Raw genomic sequence first — 23,518 nt, 5'->3', positions numbered from 1 at the left:
TGAGAGTACAGCTCAAGGTCTTCAGGACATTATTAGTAATTACAACGGTCTTACAGTTACACTTCAGACCGTCAGTACAGCATGGGAAGATGTAAGCAACAACTGCGTTGATCTAAAGAAGAGAGTTACAGATAAAGCAGTAGTGGCAACTCCTTTGTTCCAAAAACAAGCAATCACACTCTATGCTCAATGGCTCTCCCTTAGTAAAGCTAGCAGGTATTTCCTCAGTGAAGTAAAGCCAATAGAAGCTATTGAAGATGCTCAAAACAAAATGAAAAAAGATGAACTCTAAAATTACAATTGATGTTAATGATTTCTTTATCTAGTCTGCTGTAGTTCCATTTATAATTGTTTGTAGCTAACTAATATTCTTAGGGTTTTCTGACTTTCTCCTTTATCACTATTCTTGCTATCTTTGATTATTAATTATGATTATCAGGACATCTTGTTATTATGGATTGTCTAACAAATAAGAATGAACCACATGACATAAAAGTGCAAAAGGTGGGTACATGTAGTGTAGTAAATAAACTTGGGTGTGCATATACTATACCACAATGAATTGAAAAAAGAGACACCAGTCTAAGGTAATATCCCACAAACATGTACATGTATATACAGTGAAAGTACAAAGGGTGGGTAAGCTTATAATGAATATACTCGATATAAAAGGCTGAAATATGAACTAAAATGTGGTCAATAACATAATGAATTTCATTTGGTAAAAGGAATATTAGTGAATACCTCTCACATTACATTAGGAATTTTTTTGATGGCACCAGTTACATTATAACTATTAGCTAGAGCCTCATAGCCCAGCTATTGGTCAAATCAGGGAATGGGTGTGATGATGTAGGTTTGTCCAGCTTGTTTAATAACTTGTTATACATATATAACTGTTAAATTCTTTTTTGTTAACTTATTACTTGATTTTTATTGTCTACCGTAACCTACCCTAGTCTTGCACAGCCAGACTCACCCCTTTTGTAATTTAAGTAGGTGGGTAGGTGTGACACCAGACTCTTATTCGGTAAATTAGAGTCTGGTTATGCGAGGCCCTATTTGTGTCCAACTTACATCTCAATTGTTCTTTAACAAAAAAATTATAAAAGAAGAGAGGTGAGAGAGTAAGGAGCAAAGTTAGAATTTTAAAGTAAATCTAGCTTTCCCTGGTTGTGAATCTGGTAACTGAAACTTCTTGTCTTCACCATCTTTACCCTAATACCAAATAAAAATAATTAAAAATTAAATAACAACCACTAAAATAATCACATTTTGTATCATACATGTGCATACAAGACCTTTTCACACTGGCATAATTTTTGAAGCACTTTGATCAAGTTTGATGTGCTTTGTTGTAGAGTTGCAATTGCTAATTTAAATGTAGCTTCTTTGCTAACAAGTGAAGTACTGCCATATTGGCAACCTTCTTTTTGGACATTTTGGATCATATGCTGCAGTTAATAACTTTCATTATTAATTATTAATAGTTATAATAATCTGCAATGAACTTAACTGATTCAGATTCGATAAAAAATGGCATATATCTGCAGATTCCGATTATTTTATCGGTAATCGGTACAACTCTACTTTGTTGATGCAGCTAAAATAATGCGCATTGATCTTGTTCACACTAGCAGCTGAATTACATGTATGTATCATTTCACATCAATTGACCTCTGGGAGTAATGTGCATTGATGCACATTAATTTGAAACCACTCTAGACTGTGAATATGATTAATGCACATCAAAATGCATTACTTTTGCCAGCATGAAACACATTTTCTTAAACATAATGAATGTCCTTATGCTATTGCAAGGCTTCAGCCAATTCTAATTTATTAATTATTAAAATACTTTTTGGTTAAAAAAGAATGCTCCTCCTTCAGGTGCTGTTGGACTCTTTGGTCTCACTGATTTCTTAGTCGTTTCACTCTTAGCAGGCCACATTGGGAACATACTGTAAAGTACTGATCTCAGTTAGTGATGTAATAGGAAACATTTCCCATCTTTAACTTCTTCGGAGCAACTGTCTCATCTTTATGAGAAGAAAAAGAGAGAGGAGAGAATAATGCAACCAATCCCAAAGTACATTTATTGTAAATGAACATGTACATGTGTGTATAAAACATGTACATGTATGTACCACAACATGTATCTGATCTCCACTCATAATATAAAAATTAATTGAAAAATGTAACAAAAATAGAGAAATCTCTCCTTGCCATCTTTAATAAGATTTGGCCACCCAATTTTTGGGCAACTTTAAAAATTTGTAAAAAAATCCAATTATGATTGAAATCAGTTGAAACTTTTTACACAACATAAAAGCATTGTGCTTTAGAAAATTTAATAAAAATGGAGAATTCTCACCAAGTCATTATTGGTGAAAGTTGGCCAACAACCCTGTACTATAGTACAGGAACTTTGGCCCAATTTTTAAGCAGCTTTAAAAATTCGTAAAAAATCCAACTATGATCGGACTTAGTTCAAACTTTCTACAAAACGTAAAAACATGTATATGTATTTGAAAAAAATTTTAATGGTGAATTCTCTCCTTTTCATTTTTGGCAAAACTTGGTCAAAGTCCCTGTACTATAAAGGGACTTTGGCCTGATTTTTGAGTAACCTTTAAAAGTTGGTAAACACCAGACAAAATTATACAAATTAAAACACCCTCTCTTGACAAAATACACTGTACTTAGTACAGGGTTTATGGCTAGCAATCCTAACTTTAATTTCAAACAGAATATACATTGTAGGTAGAATCTTACCTGATAATCCCCTCCCACTCACCTGTTCTGATGTCCCTAGCTCTAAAAACTACAACAGAAGTCCCCTCCTCAATCCTATTCAACCATTCATAACACTCCACACGACGACAACCCATCAGTGCTGGTATCCACTCTTTCTCTTTGATTTGTGTTCGACCAATCGACCATGGTGTCTACCCTCGTCATCTCTCCTCTGGCTGCTGTGATGATGCTCGGTCTGTCTGCTCTCATCTGTAGTGGGAGGGGCATGTCTCGTCACCATAGCTACCTTTATCACGTGATCTATATGAGCAACCGAAAGTTGATTTCAAGCTTCCTCTTGATGAAATATCTTTACTGAAGAATGCCTCCTCGATCCTCATCCTCATTCATTGTACTCTAATATCTACTCTAATATCTACGTTTCGTGGGTGTGGATAAAAGGGCCACGCCCAAACTATTAAACTGCTGATTAAATTTTAACTTTTTAAGTACAGTAATTCAAATTTTAATTGTGCCTATTTGAAAAAAACTAAAAGCAAACAATCCTATCTAATGCTATATCCTATGTAATTCTATAGTCAGTTATAATGTTTAGTTAGTTCTCTTGAGAGCTTAAAGTTCATCTCGAGGTTCGTTTCTTTTCATTGCTTTTATTCTTTTGCGCCTCCTTGCTTCTTCAGCAAACAGCTCTTGATTTATTCTCTTCATATTCTCTCTCGACTCCTCTTCATTCAAATTTCCTCTCACTATATTTGCTAATTCATCTCTGACAGGTTTCATTATGTGGCGAAAAAATTTTGTCATCTCATGCATTGCAATCCACTTGGCAAAATGATTCAAAAGAGCCTTCTTAAAGTCATTAGAATCAAGGATTCTTTCTCTTTCATTTTCATCTTTAAGGGACAGAGCATTTTTCAATTGTTCTTCCTTTTGCAAATCATTTAGATGTCCTCTCATTTCATCCCAAAATTTTGCTATGTTAGAAAAGTCTGCTACAACACTGGTCAACCAACCAATTACACTCTGAAGAGACTCAATAGCTTCATCAGCCAGTTTCTGCACATCACCTATATTTGACATATTTTGGGTAAGTTCAGCAATGTTTGCTATAAGAGCACTCTTAGCATCTCTTACTTTTTCCATTTCCTCAAAGTATTTAAACTTTGCTGCTTGAAAAGCAATTGCAGCATCTTTATTTTGTTCCATGTACAAAAAATCATACCTTGAAAAAAACCAGCTAGTTATGCCATTTATAAACTTCATGAATAAATTTTCATCTTCTAGGGCATCCTTTTCACTTTGCTTTGCCTCATTAAACAATGACTCCATTTCTACAAATTTCTTATGTGCTTGATTTTTGAGTTCCTCCAATTTCTTGATATCAGATGATAATTTTCCCTTTTCAACCTCTGAATCTGTCTTCTTCTTCAAATTTTCTTGCTTTGTGTTATATGTTTCATTTAAAATGTCTTTCAACTTTTGAACTTCTTCATCATACTTTCTCAAAAGAGTCCTTGCTGTTTCAGCCATTTCTTCAGCTTCTTTTGCTACAGAGGCATAAATTTTTGTTGCCATTTCTATGTTACCATTGTAAAGGTGGTAATGTGTTGACTCCAAGCTATCAATTACTCTGATACTGGCTCTTGCAAAATCAGAGATAGCCACTTGAGATTTGTCAGTCAATTGTAAAATTTGAATTTGTGACATCTTTACTTTTCCCTGAATCACAGGATAAGAAACAAGCCCATTTTCAGCTAAATGCAAAGACCATGCAACTAGTAGCATATCTTTTGGCATTTCGTATAAGTTAATTGTGATGGTGACATCTTCATGTGCCTCTTCAACTAGCAGTGAATGAATTGGAGGTTTTTCCAATACAGAGTATGACTCCTGACCAATTGTTACATCACATGGTCTTTTTGTGCTTTCACTGTTGGCCACTATGTCTATTATAACAAAAATATTATATTTGCAGTTAGTCAACAAAAATAATAATTAATTGTAGTGAAGTGCTTAAAAGAATTTGCAAACACATAGCTTAAAAATAAATACAACATGCATTGCTATACCATATGCAACATGGATTGCTATACCATATAGCTCCAAATTTTTGTCAGTCAAAAATTTCGTTAAAACTTATCATCACGGTAGGCACTATTATTTGACAAAATTTTTAACTAACAAAGCTTTCACTCCATGTGAGTATGTTGATTTTTTTATAACAGAAATGAAAAAAATTAATTAAGATTTTGACAAATTTTTTGACTGACAAAAATTTGGAGCTATACATACATGTAGTACTGAGCTATACTGTCTCACCTATGCTTATAACAAATAAGGTAATGACCTAATCATACATGCTAAAATACAGTATGGGTACAAAATTTCATGGAATTAATTTTCAATATTTTACTGTAAGCAATAATTATTAACTCGAAAAAATCTTCAACACGACCACCTTATAGGGCTTTAAAAAAATGCGAAATTAAAACATTGAAAAATTAATATTTCCTAAAAATTGTGAAAATTTAACACGTTTAAGGTGGCCAAAAAGTAAATTAAAGTCTGCCACAGAATGAATTTTGAGCCACAAAAATTTTGGTTAATAATAAGTTCCTAGCTAATTCCTCCCTCTTCTTTAATAGTCTTAGACCTTTGAACACTTTGCCAACTGTCATAGTGATTGAGAATTTTTTTTGCATTTTTGCAAGGCTATAATTGGAGATACGTGTGGTTTAAAATTATGGAAGTGGATATTGGTCCGGCAGCCGGACGCCTATTTCAGGGCTATTGGTCCGGCAGTCCCTATATAGTATACTGGGGCGAAGCCGGCCCCAGTATACTAATACACGATTTTATATACAGATATCAAGTATAAATACGACAATCAGCAACAATGATACAGCAGGGTTGCGGTGGTGCAGTGGAGAGGCTGGTCTGGATTGCACGGATGGGGTCAGTGGTTCGAATCCTGTTGGGACTATTGACTGAAACTATGCTTCAATGTTTGATTTTTTTTTTCTTTTTAAATCACTTTTTTTACTTTTTTAAAAATAAACACCCTCTCGTACATCTTAGCCTCCGGGGTCGTAGGGTTGGGATTGGGGTTTAGTGTTTAGTTTTTAGAGCACCCTCTCGTACATCTTAGCCTCCGGGATTGTAGGGTTTTGGGATTAGGGTTTCTTGATAAAAAGACTAAGTTCCATTTTGCACTATTGCGCATGCGAACAAGCTGTTTTACGGAGAACAACGGACTGCCGGATCAATAGCCCTGAAGTAGGCGTCCGGCTGCCGGACCAATATCCACTTCCTAAAATTATAGAGCTGTTGCACGGAAGTAATCAACGGGAGGGTGTGGCTAAAATTGAGCTAAATTGTCCGCCATGTTGGGTGGCAAGAAGGCTAAGAATGAATGGGGGAATGGAGAAAAAAAATTAAATAAATTCTGCAGTTGACATTCCAGGCTAATGCAAGGTAGGAGATGAAGATATTGAGTAAAGAAGTCTCTATAATATTCTGCAGTGAAGTATGATATCTCTTTGATGAAAAATCGCAGTTTGTTTCCATTCCTCCATTCGTTGCGTGTACATTCTTGCCACTCAAGATGGCCGACAGGAAGCCTCGCCTACCCCGTTGATTACATCCCTGCAACAGCTCTATAGGCTCGCCCCTAGATAGATCTACATCTAAATGCTTTAGATTCTTCTGCTATAAGGAAAAAAAAAACAACATAATTAGAGAGTGAATAGGGAAAAAGAACAAGTATCACTTGAACACAGCAAAGGCAAGGGACCGTAGAGGCAGCTTTATTGACAGCTAGCAACAATGAAAGTAAAATCTAAACTCCAGGACATTAAAATATAGCACCTAAAACACCGACGAGTCAAAAATAAATTAACTTACATGAAAGAACACTGCACAGCAGAAATAAAACACACAATCGACACAATCCAGTCGGCATCACAGTGATCTTTCTCTAGGCTAAAAAATCATGCTCTAATTACTCGAATATCTAGATCTAGGCATATAGATATAAGAATCTAATACACAAAAATGATCCATGTCAAATACAGGATAGCATTTTTCATGATTTACTGTGCTGCTATTGTTGGAGATATCAGTAAGTCCACAAAAATAATTATTTATTTCTTAATTAATTTTATCTGATGTACAGAGTATTCACTAACAAACCTGCCAACAAAAGATTCTAGCCTAGTCTATCTAGTACCATGGACTGGATGGATTGATGACAAAGCACTTACAAACACTTTTAATGATTTGGGGATAGGTGCTAACATGGGTTTTTACACTGCAGTGGCATACAAGACAGAATTCAAGGATAAAGCACAGTCCATCCGTAATGATATTATTTCGCTTCAGGTTGCCACCATTTTGACCTTTCAAAAATTCGAGGAGAAATCAAACGAGGCTTTGAAAAAATTGCATGTTGCATTTGAGCATATTTCTGATGATAGGGAAGGTGAAGCACACATTATATTGTTGGATGAAGTTGGCAGCCTAGCAAATGATCTTGCAAAAGAAGCCAGAGATATTGAGTTGCAAGCCAGCACTGGTCGTGACAAAGTGTCCTCACTATTGAAAGAAATATATAGCAGTAGAGGTGAACTAAAGAACAAAAAGAATGAAATAGAGAAACAAGAACAAAGATTACAAGCTCAAAAGGCACGCACTGAAACTGACTTAAGAAATGCTCAAGCTGCAGCTGCTGAATCTCAAAGACAAGCTGACCAGGCAAGATACAATGCTGACCATGAGAAAAGAAAGAAGGAGGAAAAATGTGAAGGATGGAAATTTTTAATATGCACATTAGCAAGAGCTATTAATTGGAACCTGGTAGAGGAGTACGAAATAAAAGAAAGGTTTCATAGACGTGAAGCAGAACATCATTTAGCACGAGCTAGAGAGCAACAGCAAAAGGCAGCAAGAGCATTTTCACAATTGCAACAACTAGCAAACAAATTAAATGAGGCAAGAGAGAAGATAAAATCTAATGAAAATATAGCTCAAGGTCTTCAGGACATTATTTGTAATTACAACGGTCTTACAGTTACACTTCAGACTTTCAGTACAGCATGGGAAGATGTAAGCAACAACTGTGCTGATCTAAAGAAGAGAGTTACAGATAAGGCAGCAGTGGCAGCTCCTTCGTTTCAAAAACAAGCAATCACACTCTATGCTCAATGGCTCTCTCTTGGTATATCTAGCAAATCAGTTCTGAATGAAATCAAGCCAATAAAAGTTATCGAAGAAACAATAACACCAAAAGATGCTCAAAACAAAATAAAAAAAGATTAAACTTTGAATATAGTTAATTTAATTATTGTTTCATACTCAGTTTTCTGACTTTTCTCCCTTCGGTATACAGTAATATTTTTCTCTTGACTTGATAATAATGAATTCTAAAAACAATGAGAGTGAATGCACCTGTCCAAGATAATAATCACACATAACTATACTCTCTACTATACTATAATGAATACTTGGGTGGTATTAAGGCTGTAATATGATTGTAATGTGGTTCACAAATTTAGTAGGTAAAAGGACCAGAATAAACAATCCACACCTCAATCACACCTTATCTTACTTCTTCATAGGAATTTTGCTATTATTTTGCTTATCATTGCCAATACACCCACTTTCTAATTCCCAATCTATCTGAATTCACTGCCCAATCACTGGATATGCTCATTTGTTATAAAAATGGGTGAAGTTTATTGGATGTGGTCCATCAAGAAATATTTTGATAATATATATCAGACAAATTATAAGATTTGCTTGAGCTTTATTAGTGGTTTTCCAACACAACTGAAACTTATCTAGCAACTGATAATTTTGTTAAGTTAAGCTGGAGAAATCGACTAACAATGTGATTTGTATCATCTGGTGGCTCGAGACCTATGCACAGCTGCATCAGTCATTTATTTATCTATCTTTCCAGCTCTTTCTCTTTGATTTGTGTTCAACTGATCAACCATGGTGTCTACCCTCGTCGTCTCTTCATGTACAATCCATTTCTGGTTTCATAATCCACTTGGTGTCTATAGTATCTATGGGTCATCATGATGACGTTCGCTCTGTCTGCCCTTGTCTGTAGTGGGAGAGGTTTGTCTCTTCTTCATATTTCACGTCTGTATAATGTCGATATCATCTTGGTGCTGTCACCATAGCTACATTTATCTTCTTCTTCTTTTAATTTGTTGCCTCCTCTGTTGAGGAGAGTAACACCTTAGTGGGAAATTAAAATTAGTGGGAATGGCGGATACAGGAAGCCCGATGAACTCACGTGATCTATATGAGCGACTCGACTGACAAGTGTTCAAGCTTCCTTTTGATGGAATTTCTTTGCTGAAGAATGGCTCCTCATCTCCTAACATAACTATAATTGTATTTCATACAAAACTTCATGAACTTTACCTGTACACCTCTCTTCATACACACGTACATGACGTAGTCTCTCGCGTAGTCTATATCTCTACCATGCTTTTGTGGGTGTGGTTATTCCTCCTTTAATTAATTAGGAGGCATAGCTGTAGCAACTCTATGATGGAAGGAAGAAACCTCGGAGAAAACGCAATGGCCGAGGCAATGGCTGAAGAAGCAAGCTCCTCAAATGAAGCAGAGGCCCTTAGCTATGTCGTTGAGCAGCTTAACCTAGCTCTTGAGGATAAGCATTATCAAAAAGCTATCCCCTTGCTCCAGAATTTGATAAAACCAGATAGTAAGGCTAAGACATTGCCCTTGGAACAACTTCCACAACTCACAAAATATCCACTCAAGTATGATTTCCGAGGGCTTACTTTTCTCCATTATGCTGTACAAGGTAACCATGTTGATGTGGTGAGATATCTCATTGATGAGTGTGGCTGGGATCCAAGGGACTTCATTAAATACCAGAGGATGAATTCTTATATCATTGCAGTTGAATGTGAGTCATTTGATGTATTGAAATATTTACTCAGTCCATGTAGCAGACCTACTGACTTCAGTCTTACTAGCCTTCCTTGTAAAATTGTCCAGCACATTGATACTTTAAAGTGCCTCATAAATGACTGTGACATCGATCCCTCAAAGAGATATGGTAACTTAACATTACTTCATTATGCAGCTAGGGAAGGCTCAGTTGATGTACTTAAATATTTAATTTATGACTATAACTGTGATCCAATGTATAGATCTGATAATGTTTATGGGTGGACAACTCTACACTGGGCTGCAATTGCACAACAATCAAAAAATGTTGAGTTTTTACTATCAACTGGTAAATGTGATCTATTGGCTAAAGATGAAGAAGGTAGAACACCATTTTGTTATGGGAATATTGAAACTCGCTCTATTTTTAAAAAGTTTGGTCGGATTAAAATGTCTCATCCAGTTGATTCTTATGTTAACGTCCTCTTTGTTGGTAATCCTGGAGCTGGTAAAAGTTCTCTTAGTCATGTTGTCAATCACACTGCTAGTTTTACCCTTCTCGGTTCATTAAGAAATGTTGGAGGGGTAGTGCCATGTACTGCTGGCATCATTCCTTATAAACTACAACACAGGACACTGGGTAACATCATTCTTCATGATTTCGCTGGTCATTCAGAATACTACTCTAGTCATAGTGCTGTCATCGAAAATCTGTTACAAGGTTCTGGTGGTGTGTTCCTGATAGTAGTCAATATATTGGAGAAGGAAGCAGTCAAACAGCTTCATCGGTGGCTAACAGTTGTGAGGAATGAAGCACAAAAAACTCTTCATCAATGCCATACCATTGTAGTAGTCAGCCATGTGGATGAGATACATGATTCTGTTCAAAGGAGGAGAAAGGAAGAAATACGGGAGATTATTATGAGGGAAATGTGTGATAGTGTCCTCTTAGATTGTCGTAAGCTTGGTGGGGATGGTATGGGTTCCTTCTTTAATAAGTTATCTAGTGCCTGTGAGTCCATTCGTAATAAAAGTGGAAGGAACTTGAGTCTTTATTGTCACATGATGTACGGTCTACTGGAGGAAAGAAAAGAGAATATACTAACTCTAGAATATACTAACTCTAGCTTTTATGCATCTAAACACTGTGACAACTACGTATTACCAAATGATAAGGATGAAGTTGCTGAGCTTCTTCATTCATTGCATTTAACTGGTTTGATCAGTATTCTTAAAAGTGAAGACAAGGTATGGGTTATTTTGAATAAGGGTATTCTACTAACTGAGGTGAATGGGATTCTCTTTGCTCCAGAGACATTCAAAGAGCACATTAACATTGCTAGCAATACTGGTATTGTTAGTGTGTCTGGTCTAACTAGACTGTTCCCTAAATATGATCCTGACATGTTGATCTGTTTCCTAAAGAACATGGAACTATGTCAAGAAATACATCCATCTTTCCTTAAACTAACAAACCTTCATCAGTTAGCAGTAGAGGATGTAGAAACAAGTAAAGAACAGACTGAAAGGTTGCTGTATTTTCCATGTCTTTTGTCTAGTGATAGACCTAAGGAGATGACTAATCAGGTGTACCAGTTTGGTTGGTGTCTACAGTGTACCGATAAACATCATTTCTTTCCTCCTCGATACTTCCATGTCCTCTCATTACATCTTGCCTTTAAATTGGCTCTACCCCAAGAAGATGATAAGTTAAATCGTCGTTGCACGCTTTGGAGAAATGGTCTTTACTGGTTTAATGGTCATGGTGTAGGATCACTGGTAGAAACTGTGGATGAGAGCCAGTGTGTACTAGTAATGATGTCCTGTAAGAAAGGTTACAGTGACAATATGGTGTCTCTAAGAAGAGACGTGATAGGAGAGGTAATGAGTGTTTATAAAGAATCCTGTCCCGCTCTAGAGGTAAAAGAGTTAGTTATTGATCCTAAAGATCTAGCCTATCCTGTGAATACACCAAGAGAAAGGACAGTGTATAGCGTAAAAGATATACTGTCTGTTATTGAAAAGCGAGAAGAGTTTTTAGTAAATGCTACTGGTACTAGCTGTAAAGAAGTTACGGAGATCTTACCATGTGAATCATTATTAGATATTAATGATATATCTCTATTAGGAGGACATAATATTGAGGTACTTACGTGCATTATGCATATTATATAATTATTATAATTATTGTAATGTGTGTAGGCAGATGAAGGATTAAAGTCAACCAAAACCAAGAAAAAAGAGGAGCATGGGAGTACTTCGAAGCATCATAGTGATGGACAGTTTGGTAAAGTATATACACTACATACATGTATTTACCAGTACGCAATAGCCCCAAACTAAACTACGTTTATAATTTTGCAATGGGTAAAGTTAGGGTACATATTGTATTATATACCTAGCTTCAGGTATTACCTTCCTGATACTCACTAACTAAGAATGCCTTGGTTTTATTACATTGTAGGTACTGATGTACATGATGAAAAGGGTATTGAAGTACAAGAAACACAAACTGATAAACTGCTTGGTATGAACAAGTAACAATTAAACATGTACATGTATGTCATTAGTATCATTTATCTAGAAGTACATGAAATCACTGATGAAGTAAAAGAAACACTCATTAATAAACTGCTTGGTAAGACTTAAAAGATTATAGCTATAATGTTCTTATTATTATGATACACCCAGATATTACAGATCTTGCTAAAGTTATTCAAGAATTAACATCAAATCAACAATTTGATTACACTGATTGGTATCAGTTGGGTTTGTACTTAGGATTATATGAGCGTACACTAAAAGCAATAGAAGATGAATGCAGAGGAAAGTTAAAGAAGTGTCTAATTGAGTGTATATCTTGCTGGCTAAAGGGAAAGGATGGAGTAAGAGAGACAAGAGGAGGTGGATCAAACTGGATATCATTAGTAGCAGCACTAGATGCAATGGGAGAGACAGAGGTTGCTAATAATATCAGAATAAAGTATTTGTATTATCTAATATAATGAATTATTTTTGACTTAATGTTTCTGCCATTTTTTAGTAACTTTGATCATAATGTAACGGTCAAAATTGTGTAGGCGATCTGTTGCAATAACTCTTTGAAGGTGACATAAAATTGGCATTTTGCGGTTAATTGTTTCTGTTGCATTTTGTGGTAAGTGTAAACCAGGTTTAAAGCACAGTTAGTTAAAATAGTTATACCACAGCCTTGCATAGTCACTTTGAGATGAATTACACCAATGTGAGCATGAATTAAGGTATGGTTATGGTTTTGATCTTAGTGTGGAAAAGGAAGCTGCTTTCTTTATTGTAACTACTTTTAATGATAGAAGATATTCATGTGCAAGTACCCTCAGTACATTACTGAAGGAGGAGATGAGAGACTCAAGGAGGTTGTGTGTCAATGGATTAATTAAACTTTATAAAAACCAAATTTAGGAAAACCGAGTCTTAGTACATTAATAATTATACATGACATCCTATTATTGATCTTAAAGAGATGCACAACCACAGTTAGGCCATGCACTTCAGTACTGTACAGGATACGGTCAAGTTAATACAGAATTTAATAGTACAAAGTTAGATGGGTATGATGGAGATGGATAATACAATATGAGACACTAATTCTCTTATCGGTGGCAGATCTTTGAACAAAATGGCTAAGAAAAGGTCTCAAACAATTACAATAGGTATAACAAATTCTTTTATTACTGAAATTAAAAAGTTATAAAAAATTGTACATACTGTAAAGCCACAAATATGAAGTTTGGATAATAATTAGAAATACTTCATTCTAATGTTTTTAGCAACTTTCCTTGCTCCCATTGCATCTAGTGCTGCTACTAATGATATCCAGTTTGATCCACCTCCTCTTGTCTCTCTTACTCCATCCTTTCCCTTTAGCCAGCAAGATATACACTCAATTAGACACTTCTTTGATCTCCCTCTATTATCCTCTTCTATTGCTTTTAGTGTACGCTCATATAATCCTAAGTATAGGCCCAAGTGATACCAATCAGTGTAATCAAACTGTTGATTTGACTCTAATTCTTGAAGGACTTTAGCAAGATCTGTAATATCTGTGTGGATGTATCATGTATTGATCAGTAATAAGTGATGATTTGTTTCTATCTTACCAAGTACATCAGAATAAGCATCTTCTAATTCAATGATCTGAATATCTACAAATAATAATACTTGTTGAATATTACATGCCATGCATGTTAACAAAAGTGATGCATGTACATTACATAGCAACTATAAACTGATGCAAAAAATAAAATTAAAATTTGAACATGCTCCATGTTTATATTAGCAACACTCCACTGATTTTTTTAATAAAATTTGGCATTTTCATCAGCCTGAGTATGAGTCATTGGATACTGCCATAATGATACATCACAGCATCACATGCTAAGTTATATAACATAGCATGACTATTTTCTTTTTACTAAGTATTGTTTAATGACAAACTTTTAGAATAAACAAAATATTGGGGATATACAGTTACGTTTAGAATTGATAACAATAAACAAAATGGCATAACAATAACTGAAACTAAAAGTCAAGAGAAAAGAAACTACAAATACCTTTACTATAAACTGACTTACTATACTAAAGCAACAATAAAATATCATACACTTTCACAATAAATTATCTTACCACCAATTTCTTCCATTATTAAGGTACTTCTTTGCCAACTATTTCTCTTAGTATTCTCACCTAAAGTTGTTGTTGAGTGACAATTAATGGTTGTTATTCTTTTACTTTTACATTTCACCCACACTCCATCTACCTATGAAAAATAATAAACATTTAGGAATGTTTGTAATAACTGATGTCAGTTACCTCATCAATATCATCTCCTAATAGAGATATATTCCTAATATCTGATAATGATTCATAAGGTAGGATCTCCTTCACCTTTTCACCTTTAGTACCATTAGACTTTACTACAAACTCTTCTCCCTTTTCAATAGCAGACAGTATATCTTTTACGCTATACATTGTCCTTCCTCTTGGTGTTTTCATAGGATAGGCTAGATCCTTAGGATCAATAACTAAATCTTTTACCTCTAGAGTGGGACAGGACTCTTTTTGAACACTCATTACCTCTCCTATCACATCTCTTCTTAGAGATACCATATTGTCACTGCAACCTTTCTCACAGGACATCATTACTAGTACACACTGGCTCTCATCCACAATCTCTACAAGTGATCCTACACCATGGCCATTAAACCAGTAAAGACCATTTCTCCAAAACGTGCAACGACGATTTAACTTGTCATCTTCTTGAGGTAGAGCCAATTTAAGAGCAAGATGTAATGAGAGGACATGGAAGTATCTTGGAGGAAAGAAATGATGTTTATTGGTACATTGTAGACACCAACCAAACTGATACACCTGATTAGTCATCTCCCTAGGTCTCTTCATGTTTAGGAGACAAGGAAAGTACAGCAACCTTCTTGTCCCTCCCTTTTTCTCCTTTGTTCCTATCTGATGGAGGTTTGTTAGCTTTAAAAAAGATGGATGTATTTCTTGACATAGTTCCATGTTCTTTAGAAAACAGATCAACATGTCAGGATCATATTTAGGGAAGAGTCTAGTCAGACCAGACACACTAACAATACCAGTATTGCTAGCAATGTTGACATGCTGTTTGAATATCTCTGGAGCGAAGAGAATCCCATTCACCTCAGTTAGTAGTATACCCTTATTCACAACAACCCATGTCTTGTGTTCATGTTTCAAAACACTGATTAAACCAGTTGAGTGCAACGCATGAAGAACTTCAAGAATTTCTTCCCTATTATCTGGTATGACATAACTATTGGTATCCTCAGCTGCAGACCATACATCAGAAAGGGTGAGTATGTTTCCTTTCCTTTCCTCCAGTAGACCGTACGTCATGTGACAATAAAGACTCAAGTTCCTTTCATTTGTATTACGAATGAACTGACAGGCACTGGACAACTTTTTAAAAAAGGAAACTACACTACTCCCACCAAGCTTACGACAATCTAAGAAGACGTAAACACACCTTTCCCTTACAATAATCTCCTGTATTTCTTCCTTTCTCCTCCTTTGAACAGAATCATGTATCTCATCCACATGGCTTACTACTACAATAGTATGGCATTGATTAAGAGTTTTTTGTGCTTCATTCCTCACAACTGTTAGCCATTGATGAAGCTGTTTGACTGCTTCCTTCTCCAATATATTGACTACTATCAGGAACACACCACCAGAACCTTGTAACAGATTCTCAATGACAGCACTATGACTAGAGTAGTATTCTGAATGACCAGCAAAATCATGAAGAATGATGTTACCCAGTGTCCTGTGTTGTAGTTTATAAGGAATGATGCCAGCAGTACAAGGCACTACCCCTCCAACGTTTCTAAAGGAACCAAGAACAATTGAGCCAGTAGCTGTGTCAATGATGACATGATTTAAAGTACTTTTACCAGCTCCAGGATTGCCCACAAGGAGGACGTTAACATAGGAATCGACTGGAAACGATGTCTTGATCTGACCAAACTTTTTGAAAATAGAACAAGTTTTAATATTCCCTTCAGTAAAATCTAATGGTGTGTTACCATCTTCATCTTTAGCCATCGGATCACATTTACCTGTTGATAATAAGAATTCTATAGCTTCTGGTCGACCTTTAAATGTAGCTAAGTGAAGAGGCGTCAACTTAATACCTCTATCATTGTTCATTGGATCACACTTACATTCATTAACTAAATATTTGAGGGCATCAACTGAGCCTTCACTAGCTGCCCAATGAAGTATTGTGCCATAGAAATTATATCTAACCATTGGATCAATGATACCTCCATTAACGAGGCACTTTAAACTGCTAACATGGTTGACAGCTTTAGAAAAAAGTTTCTCAATGGCAACACAAGTTGGCTTGTGATTCTTGATTAAATATTTCAACACATCAAGTGATTCATATTCAACAGTGATATCATAAGAATTTTTACAGCTACTTTTATTTATCCCTTGATTAAAGTCTGTTGGATTACAGCCACACTCATCGATAAGGAATCTCACTACATCAACATGATTACCTTCAACAGCATGATGAAGAAAAGCTATATTAAGATGAAAGTGGTTGTTTAATGTGAAGCTCAGTGCCTTATGATAGTCCACTTCTATCAAGCACTGCAGCGAGGGAATGGCCTCTTTATAACGTTTATTCTTTAGGGCTAGTGTGAGTACTTCCATGATGATGTCTGGATCTGAATCCCCAGCCCATGATCCAAAGTCTTCAGCTTTACTTGCACCTTTTGACTTGTCTGCCATTGCCTGCCTCCAGCCTCCGTCCAAATCTTATTAGCCTCAATGGGTAAGCTAGGCCTTTACAGTCCTTCTCTGTGCCCGCCTGACTATATCTATGTGCTGTGATAAAGACGGTAAGACCTCTCCCATCCTCAAAACTTCCGGAATAGCCAATTAATTTTCAGTTTGCCTAACAAACTTCAATAAAAATTGTGTGTAATTTTTTGGTTCAAATAGAAACAGGATATCTATAATGTATCTAAGAAAGTGTCCGTTTATAATGGTCAAGTTCACAAGAGCTAAAATTTTGTGAAGAAATCTTACAAGAGGCTTCAATGTGTCAAAATGGAACAACATCCTCTTTTTACGGAACATATAGATCTAATAGCTAACAAAAACATTGTTATTCAGTCTTTAATAGAAGTTTTGCTAGCTTACCCTCTTATACAGTAATGGATTACAATTTTCCTGCTATAGATTTTGACAATTTCACTGCTACTGGAAGTGTCAATGGTCCAGTACTAGCTGCAGTATTTGCTGTTGAAGCAGTGGTAGGTTTCATTGCTAATATCATTGTACTCTCCATCACACTATATCAAAGAAAGTCCTTTAGACAACCGTCAACAATATTCTTCACTTCTCTCATTTTATCAAATCTCTTGGATGCATTGGTATACCTTCCAATGACCACAGTTGCTACAGGAGCTGAAGAATGGATATTTGGAAGCACCTTTGAGCAGAAAAAAGCAACTTGCGTGTTCTCTGGAATTATTTTTTGGTTTATTCTTTATGTCACTGCAGCAATGCTAGCTGCTATATCATTTGATAAATGTCTCTTTATTGTTAAACCATATTTTTACAAGAGGTTCATGAAACCATGGGTAGCACTAATAATCACAGTTATTCCATGGATGATTACTACTCTTATAATGATACTGCCACTAGTTGGTTTTGGAGAATATGGATATCATTTTGCATATGGACCTTGTTACGCCACATTTGAAAAAAATATGGTATTTGTAATATTCCGTTTTGCGACACTGTTCATCTTTATCATTGTGATTATAGTCACATCAATCTGGACATTCTGTTTCACTCGTAGGTTTATACGTGATCAATCAGCAATAGCAGGGGAAAATGTCTATCACTTGAAGAAAATGAAACTTTTTGGAATATTTGGATCAATGCTTCTTGCCTATGGAACATGCTATGGAGCATCTTTCACAATAGGCATTATAAGTCTTACAGTTACATTTTCTGAAGAAGTACATGCTACAGGCGTGTTTATACTTCAATTGAATATCATAGCAACACCATTGATCCAGTCATACTTCAGACCAGACATAGTGAATTCTCTGAAATCTTTCAAGAATTCTGTCTACACTCAAATGAAGAAGTTACAATATTCACCTCCAACTCCAAGTCCAACATAAATTTTAAATTTCTCATTGAGACTCATTGCTAAATTGAATATTTTTCATGTTATTGTCTATAGTGATGTAAAATTTAGTACTATTTCTTAGAAATTTTTTGTTAACAATTCATAGGCCAATATGCATCTTGTATTAGTTGAATCAAGTATTGAAATTAAAATTAAATTTGTTCATGTTTAAACCTATAAATTTATTACTATCCTTATGTCTTTGTTTTATTATATTAACTTTCAATGAACTTTAAATTGTACTCTTAATGATCTTTTTGAACATAAAACAAGTGTGGGCATGAAGAAATCTTACATTTAGCAGAAGAAGCTTAAATGTGTTAATATACAACTACATCCTCTTTTTACAGAACATAAATAACAGCTAACAAAAATATAATTACTCAGTTCTAAGATAGGCTACAAAAGTTGTGCTAGCTTACCCTCTTATACAGTAATGGATTACAATTTCACTGCTACAGATCTTGACAACTTCACTGCTACTGGTAGTATCAATGGTCCAGTACTAGCTGCAGTATTTGCTCTTGAAGCAGTGGTGGGTTTTATTGCTAATATCATTGTACTCTCCATCACACTATATCAAAGAAAGCCCTTTAAACAACCGTCGACAATATTCTTCACTTCTCTCATTTTATCAAATCTCTTGGATGCATTGGTATACCTTCCAATGACCACAGTTGCTACAGGAGCTGAAGAATGGATATTTGGAAGCACCTTTGAGCAAAGAAAAGCAACTTGCTTGTTCTCAGGAGTTATTTTTTGGTTTATTCTTTATGTCACTGTAGCAGTACTAGCAGCTATATCATTCGATAGATGTCTCTTTATTGTTAAACCATATTTTTACAAGAGGTTCATGAAACCATGGGTAGCACTAATAATCGCAGTTATTCCATGGATGATCATTGCTTTAATAATGATGCTGCCATTTGTTGGCTTTGGAGAGTATGGATATCAATTTGACTATGGCCCTTGTTACATCACGTTTGAAAATAACATGGGGTTTGTAATATTCCGTTTTGCGACACTGTTCACCTTTATCATTGTCATTATAGTCACATCAATCTGGACATTCTGTTTCACTCGTAGGTTTATTCGTGATCAATCAGCAATAGCAGGGGAAAGTGTTTATCATGTGAAAAAAATGAAACTTTTCGGAATATTTGGATCAATGCTTCTTGCCTATGTAATATGCTATGGAGTATCTATCACAATAGGCATTATAAGTGCTGCAGTTACATTTCCTCATGAAGTATATGCTACAGGCATGTTTGTCTTTCAGTTCAGTATAATAGCGACACCATTGATCCAATCATACTTCAGACCAGACATAGTGGATTCTCTGAAATCTTTCAAGAATTTTGTCTACACTCAAATAAAGAGGCAAAGATATTCACCTCCAAGTCCCATTCGCCTCCAAACCCAACATAAATTTTAAAACAATTTTAATTTTTTGTTGAGACTCGTTGCTGCACTAAATATTTTTGATGTTATTGAAAAATTGTCTATAGTGATGTAAAATTTAGTACTATTTTTTTAATTATTTTTTTGCTAACAATTACTGGCCAATATGTATTTTATGTGAATTATGTTCAAAAAATCATGTATTGAAATTAAATAAAATTTGTGTATGCTGATTTTGTTAAAACTTGTATGCATTTCTTTTCTTATGCTAACTTCCAATGAACTTTAATTTGTACTTTTGACAATAACTTTGAGTTTGAATATAAAGCAAGTCTAATAGCTTTGACTGATGGGTATGAAGAAATCTTACATTTAGCAAAAGAAGCTTCAATGTGTCAATATAGAAAAACATCCTCTTTCTACAGAACATAATAATAGCTATAACAAGCACATAATTATTCAGTCTTAAGATAGACTAAAAGAAGTTGTGCTAGCTTAGCCTCTTATACAGTAATGGATTACAATTTCACTGCTACAGATCTTGACAATTTTACTGCTACTGGTAGTATCAATGGTCCAGTACTAGCTGCAGTATTTGCTGTTGAAGCAGTGGTGGGTTTTATTGCTAATATCATTGTACTCTCCATCACACTATATCAAAGAAAGTCCTTTAGACAACCGTCAACAATATTCTTCACTTCTCTCATTTTATCAAATCTCTTGGATGCATTGGTATACCTTCCAATGACCACAGTTGCTACAGGAGCTGAAGAATGGATATTTGGAAGCACCTTTGAAGTGAGAAGAGCAACTTGCGTGTTCTCGGGAATCATTAACTGGTTCATCATCTTTATCACTGTAGCAGTACTAGCTGCTATATCATTTGATAAATGCCTCTTTATTGTTAAACCACATTTCTACAAGAGGTTCATGAAACCATGGGTAACACTGATAATCACAGTTGCTCTATGGCTTATTGTAGCTCTCATATTTATACTGCCATCACTTGGTTTTGGAGAGTATGATTATCACTTTGAATATGGACCTTGTTACATCACATTTAAAAAGAATATAGCATTTGTATTATTCTATATAGCAACTGTGCTAATCTTCATCATTGTCATTATAGTTACATCAATCTGGACGTTCTGTTTCACTCGTAGGTTTATTCGTGATCAATCAGCAATAGCAGGGGAAAATGTCTATCACTTGAAGAAAATGAAACTTTTTGGAATATTTGGATCAATGCTTCTTGCCTATGGAATATGCTATGGAGTATCTTTCACAATAGGCATTGTAAGTCTTGGAGTTACATTTCCTCATGAAGTATATGCTACTGGTGTATTTGTATTTCAGTTCAGTATAATAGCAACACCATTGATCCAATCATACTTCAGACCAGACATAGTGGATTCTCTAAAATCTTTCAAGAATTTTGTCTACACTCAAATGAAGAAGTTACAATATTCACTTCCAACTCCAAGTCAAACATGAATATATTGAAAAGGATTCTTGTTGCTATCATTCATCATCACATATTATTTTACTATTGATATTCTCCACATTGTATTAGTTTTTAATAGTTTCTGCAATGTTGCTTTAATAGTTGTCTATAATTATTTTATTATTAACTTTTTGAAGGAATTTTTACTACATGTTGTAAGTTTTCAATTCAAGGAATGTATCAAAGTTAAAATTGGATCCTAGTTTAGCCTAAATCTCATTGTCTTAATGCAACTGAGCTGTCATGTGCTTGCTTTAAAAAATAAGAAGCTGCTTGTTTGAGGGATAGGAACTGCTATTGAACTGCAGAAGTCCTGGTTGTGTCATAGAATAAATAACATATTATCATTTGTCACCAAAGTTTCTAATGAAGCATGCTGCGTAAAAATTTATAAAAAATCCAATTTTGAATGGAATCAGTCTACACAACATTAATACATGTATATGTATCATAAAAAATTATAAAAATTTAGAACTCTGCCTGGCCACTTTTGGTGAAAATTGGCCTGTACAGGGGCTTTGGCCCTATTTTGGATCAACTTTAAAAATTCATAAAAAATTTAATTTTGATCAAAACAAGCTTAAACTTCTACCCAACATAAGAGCATGTATATGTATCAGGAAAAATAATAGGAACAAAGAATTCTCTTCTAGCCATTTCTGATGGTTTTTTGGAGCAAGTGTAAAAATTCATAAAAATTTAATTTGATTGAAATCAGCTCAAACTAGGTACACAACATTATAACGTGTATACAGTAATATTATTACCTTTTGATGTATACAATTGATTGGCTCATGCCTACAATTATTAGGAGGTGCTGTTTTATCCTCCACTTAATGAGTGACATATGTACAGGAAGTCACATTGTCTATTGTCGATAAAAGACGTATTACAACGCACACATGTTTTGATTATCAATTACTTTTAATAGTGGTATATTGATTCTTGTTAATTGTCAGACCTAATAAATTATTGCAGTTTTCTCTTACTAGAGCTAATCTATATACTAAAATGCAAATTAAACTAGATCTAGACATACCTTACATGCACATTATACATATTTCCTGAGGGATACCTTTCTTCAAAAATAAAACCTAAAATTCTCTAAATTTCCCGCTAATTTTTGAATGCAAGTCATGTTTGATGGGTGCGGCCAAAAATAATTTGCTCCGCCCATTCAAGACATGGTGTTCACCAGTTTAATTGCTGTTGGCCTTATATTCCTCTCTCTTTTCTTTTATGTCACCTCTAGGAGGCCAGTATGTACAGGAAAGAGAGCAGGAAAGGTTAGAGAGCCCGTGGAACAGCTCCTAGACCCTGCCAATAAACCAAACATCAAATACGAGCTCAAGGGTTTGTCGGCCCCCATACTGACCGGCTACCCTTTTAGATGGCTGGTAAGGCTCGGTGGATTCACAAGACTTGGAAATATCGTAATACCTCATCTGAAGCGAAACAGCAACCTGGATCTCCTTGACGGCGAGTACATACCAGAAACACCAACACTCTATCCTCCAGTATCCCCTCCAGTCAGAGACAAAGAAATTGAACAGTCTAACATAAAAGTACTAGAGGGCATTGCTCGGAAGTACGTTTCAACTAATGAACGCATATCTTCATTGGATTATTGGGCTGCGTATAAGTCTGGTAGTATTGAACCAGTGGATGTAGCTAGAGTAGTCCTCGAGTGTGTTAGAGCTTCTAATTCTCGTTCGCCTCCATTGAGGGCATTCATTGAAACTAATGACGAGCTCACAATGAAAATGGCCGAAGAATCGACTGAAAGATGGAAAAAGGGGAAGCCCCTATCGTTGCTGGATGGTGTTCCTATTGCAATAAAAGGCGAGTACAAGTTTGATTCGTTCTCATTTAGAGCTGGTGCTACATTTAAGTCGGTCTGTTCCGATATAAAGGAGAGCTCGGTCATAGCTAAGAGGCTCGTGGAAGCAGGTGCTATTATGATTGGTATCACTAATATGCAAGAATTTGGTATCGGAGTTTTTGGTTCCAATCCCCACAAGGAGTATTTGTCTGCAAGAAACCCATATGATGATAAGTGTTACTGTGGAGGGAGTTCCTCTGGATCAGCAGCTGCTGTTGCCTCTGGTCTCTGTCCTATTGCTCTTGGTGGTGATGGAGGTGGCTCAGTTCGAATACCGTCATCTCTCTGTGGCGTCACTGGTCTTAAG

General features: G+C 35.4%; 8 protein-coding genes across 9 annotated transcripts; 5 read left to right on the top strand and 3 right to left on the bottom strand.

The window, feature by feature from the left end:
- Positions 1 to 3,236: 3,236 nt before the first annotated feature.
- Positions 3,237 to 6,751, bottom strand: LOC105314619 (paramyosin-like). The gene is made up of 2 exons (XM_011408895.2): positions 6,661 to 6,751; positions 3,237 to 4,703 (listed from the first exon to the last, which is right to left on the bottom strand). The coding sequence occupies exons 1-2, from the start codon at positions 6,716 to 6,718 to the stop codon at positions 3,370 to 3,372; spliced, it is 1,392 nt and encodes a 463-aa protein (XP_011407197.2). The 5' UTR covers positions 6,719 to 6,751; the 3' UTR covers positions 3,237 to 3,369.
- Positions 6,752 to 6,810: 59 nt separating this feature from the next.
- LOC109586962 (uncharacterized) lies at positions 6,811 to 8,635 on the top strand. Its single transcript, XM_020003173.1, has 2 exons — positions 6,811 to 6,877; positions 6,932 to 8,635. The coding sequence occupies exons 1-2, from the start codon at positions 6,811 to 6,813 to the stop codon at positions 8,071 to 8,073; spliced, it is 1,209 nt and encodes a 402-aa protein (XP_019858732.1). The 3' UTR covers positions 8,074 to 8,635.
- Positions 8,636 to 13,370: 4,735 nt separating this feature from the next.
- On the bottom strand, positions 13,371 to 15,931 carry LOC109586961 (uncharacterized). 2 transcript variants are annotated; one of them, XM_020003172.1, is made up of 5 exons: positions 14,539 to 15,931; positions 14,458 to 14,485; positions 14,353 to 14,412; positions 13,827 to 13,871; positions 13,371 to 13,769 (listed from the first exon to the last, which is right to left on the bottom strand). In XM_020003172.1, the coding sequence occupies exons 1-5, from the start codon at positions 15,601 to 15,603 to the stop codon at positions 13,468 to 13,470; spliced, it is 1,500 nt and encodes a 499-aa protein (XP_019858731.1). In that variant the 5' UTR covers positions 15,604 to 15,931; the 3' UTR covers positions 13,371 to 13,467. The 2 variants fall into 2 exon arrangements, with proteins under 2 accessions (XP_019858731.1, XP_019858730.1); XM_020003171.1 differs by having other exon boundaries at positions 14,353 to 14,485.
- On the bottom strand, positions 15,741 to 17,007 carry LOC109586960 (alpha-latroinsectotoxin-Lt1a-like). Its single transcript, XM_020003169.1, has 2 exons — positions 16,155 to 17,007; positions 15,741 to 15,775 (listed from the first exon to the last, which is right to left on the bottom strand). The coding sequence occupies exons 1-2, from the start codon at positions 17,005 to 17,007 to the stop codon at positions 15,741 to 15,743; spliced, it is 888 nt and encodes a 295-aa protein (XP_019858728.1).
- A 403-nt stretch (positions 17,008 to 17,410) lies between these two features.
- On the top strand, positions 17,411 to 18,557 carry LOC105314618 (free fatty acid receptor 3-like). Its single transcript, XM_011408894.2, has one exon. It carries the CDS (start codon positions 17,436 to 17,438, stop codon positions 18,414 to 18,416), a length of 981 nt encoding a protein of 326 aa, XP_011407196.1. The 5' UTR covers positions 17,411 to 17,435; the 3' UTR covers positions 18,417 to 18,557.
- A 303-nt stretch (positions 18,558 to 18,860) lies between these two features.
- Positions 18,861 to 19,859, top strand: LOC105314617 (free fatty acid receptor 3-like). Its single transcript, XM_011408893.1, has one exon. It carries the CDS (start codon positions 18,861 to 18,863, stop codon positions 19,857 to 19,859), a length of 999 nt encoding a protein of 332 aa, XP_011407195.1.
- Positions 19,860 to 20,338: 479 nt separating this feature from the next.
- On the top strand, positions 20,339 to 21,319 carry LOC105314616 (free fatty acid receptor 3-like). Its single transcript, XM_011408892.1, has one exon. The coding sequence runs from the start codon at positions 20,339 to 20,341 to the stop codon at positions 21,317 to 21,319; it is 981 nt and encodes a 326-aa protein (XP_011407194.1).
- Positions 21,320 to 22,501: 1,182 nt separating this feature from the next.
- Positions 22,502 to 23,518, top strand: LOC100638785 (fatty acid amide hydrolase-like; the record flags this gene model as incomplete). The annotated part of the gene is made up of 1 exon (XM_003390167.3): positions 22,502 to 23,518. A coding segment is annotated over exon 1 (1,005 nt), but the record flags the coding sequence as incomplete, so codon positions are not given.

The sequence above is a fragment of the Amphimedon queenslandica genome, unplaced genomic scaffold (assembly GCF_000090795.2).
Source record: "Amphimedon queenslandica unplaced genomic scaffold, v1.1 AMPQUscaffold_12731, whole genome shotgun sequence".
Lineage (NCBI taxonomy): Eukaryota > Metazoa > Porifera > Demospongiae > Haplosclerida > Niphatidae > Amphimedon > Amphimedon queenslandica.
This window is presented reverse-complemented; position numbering and strand designations above follow the sequence as displayed.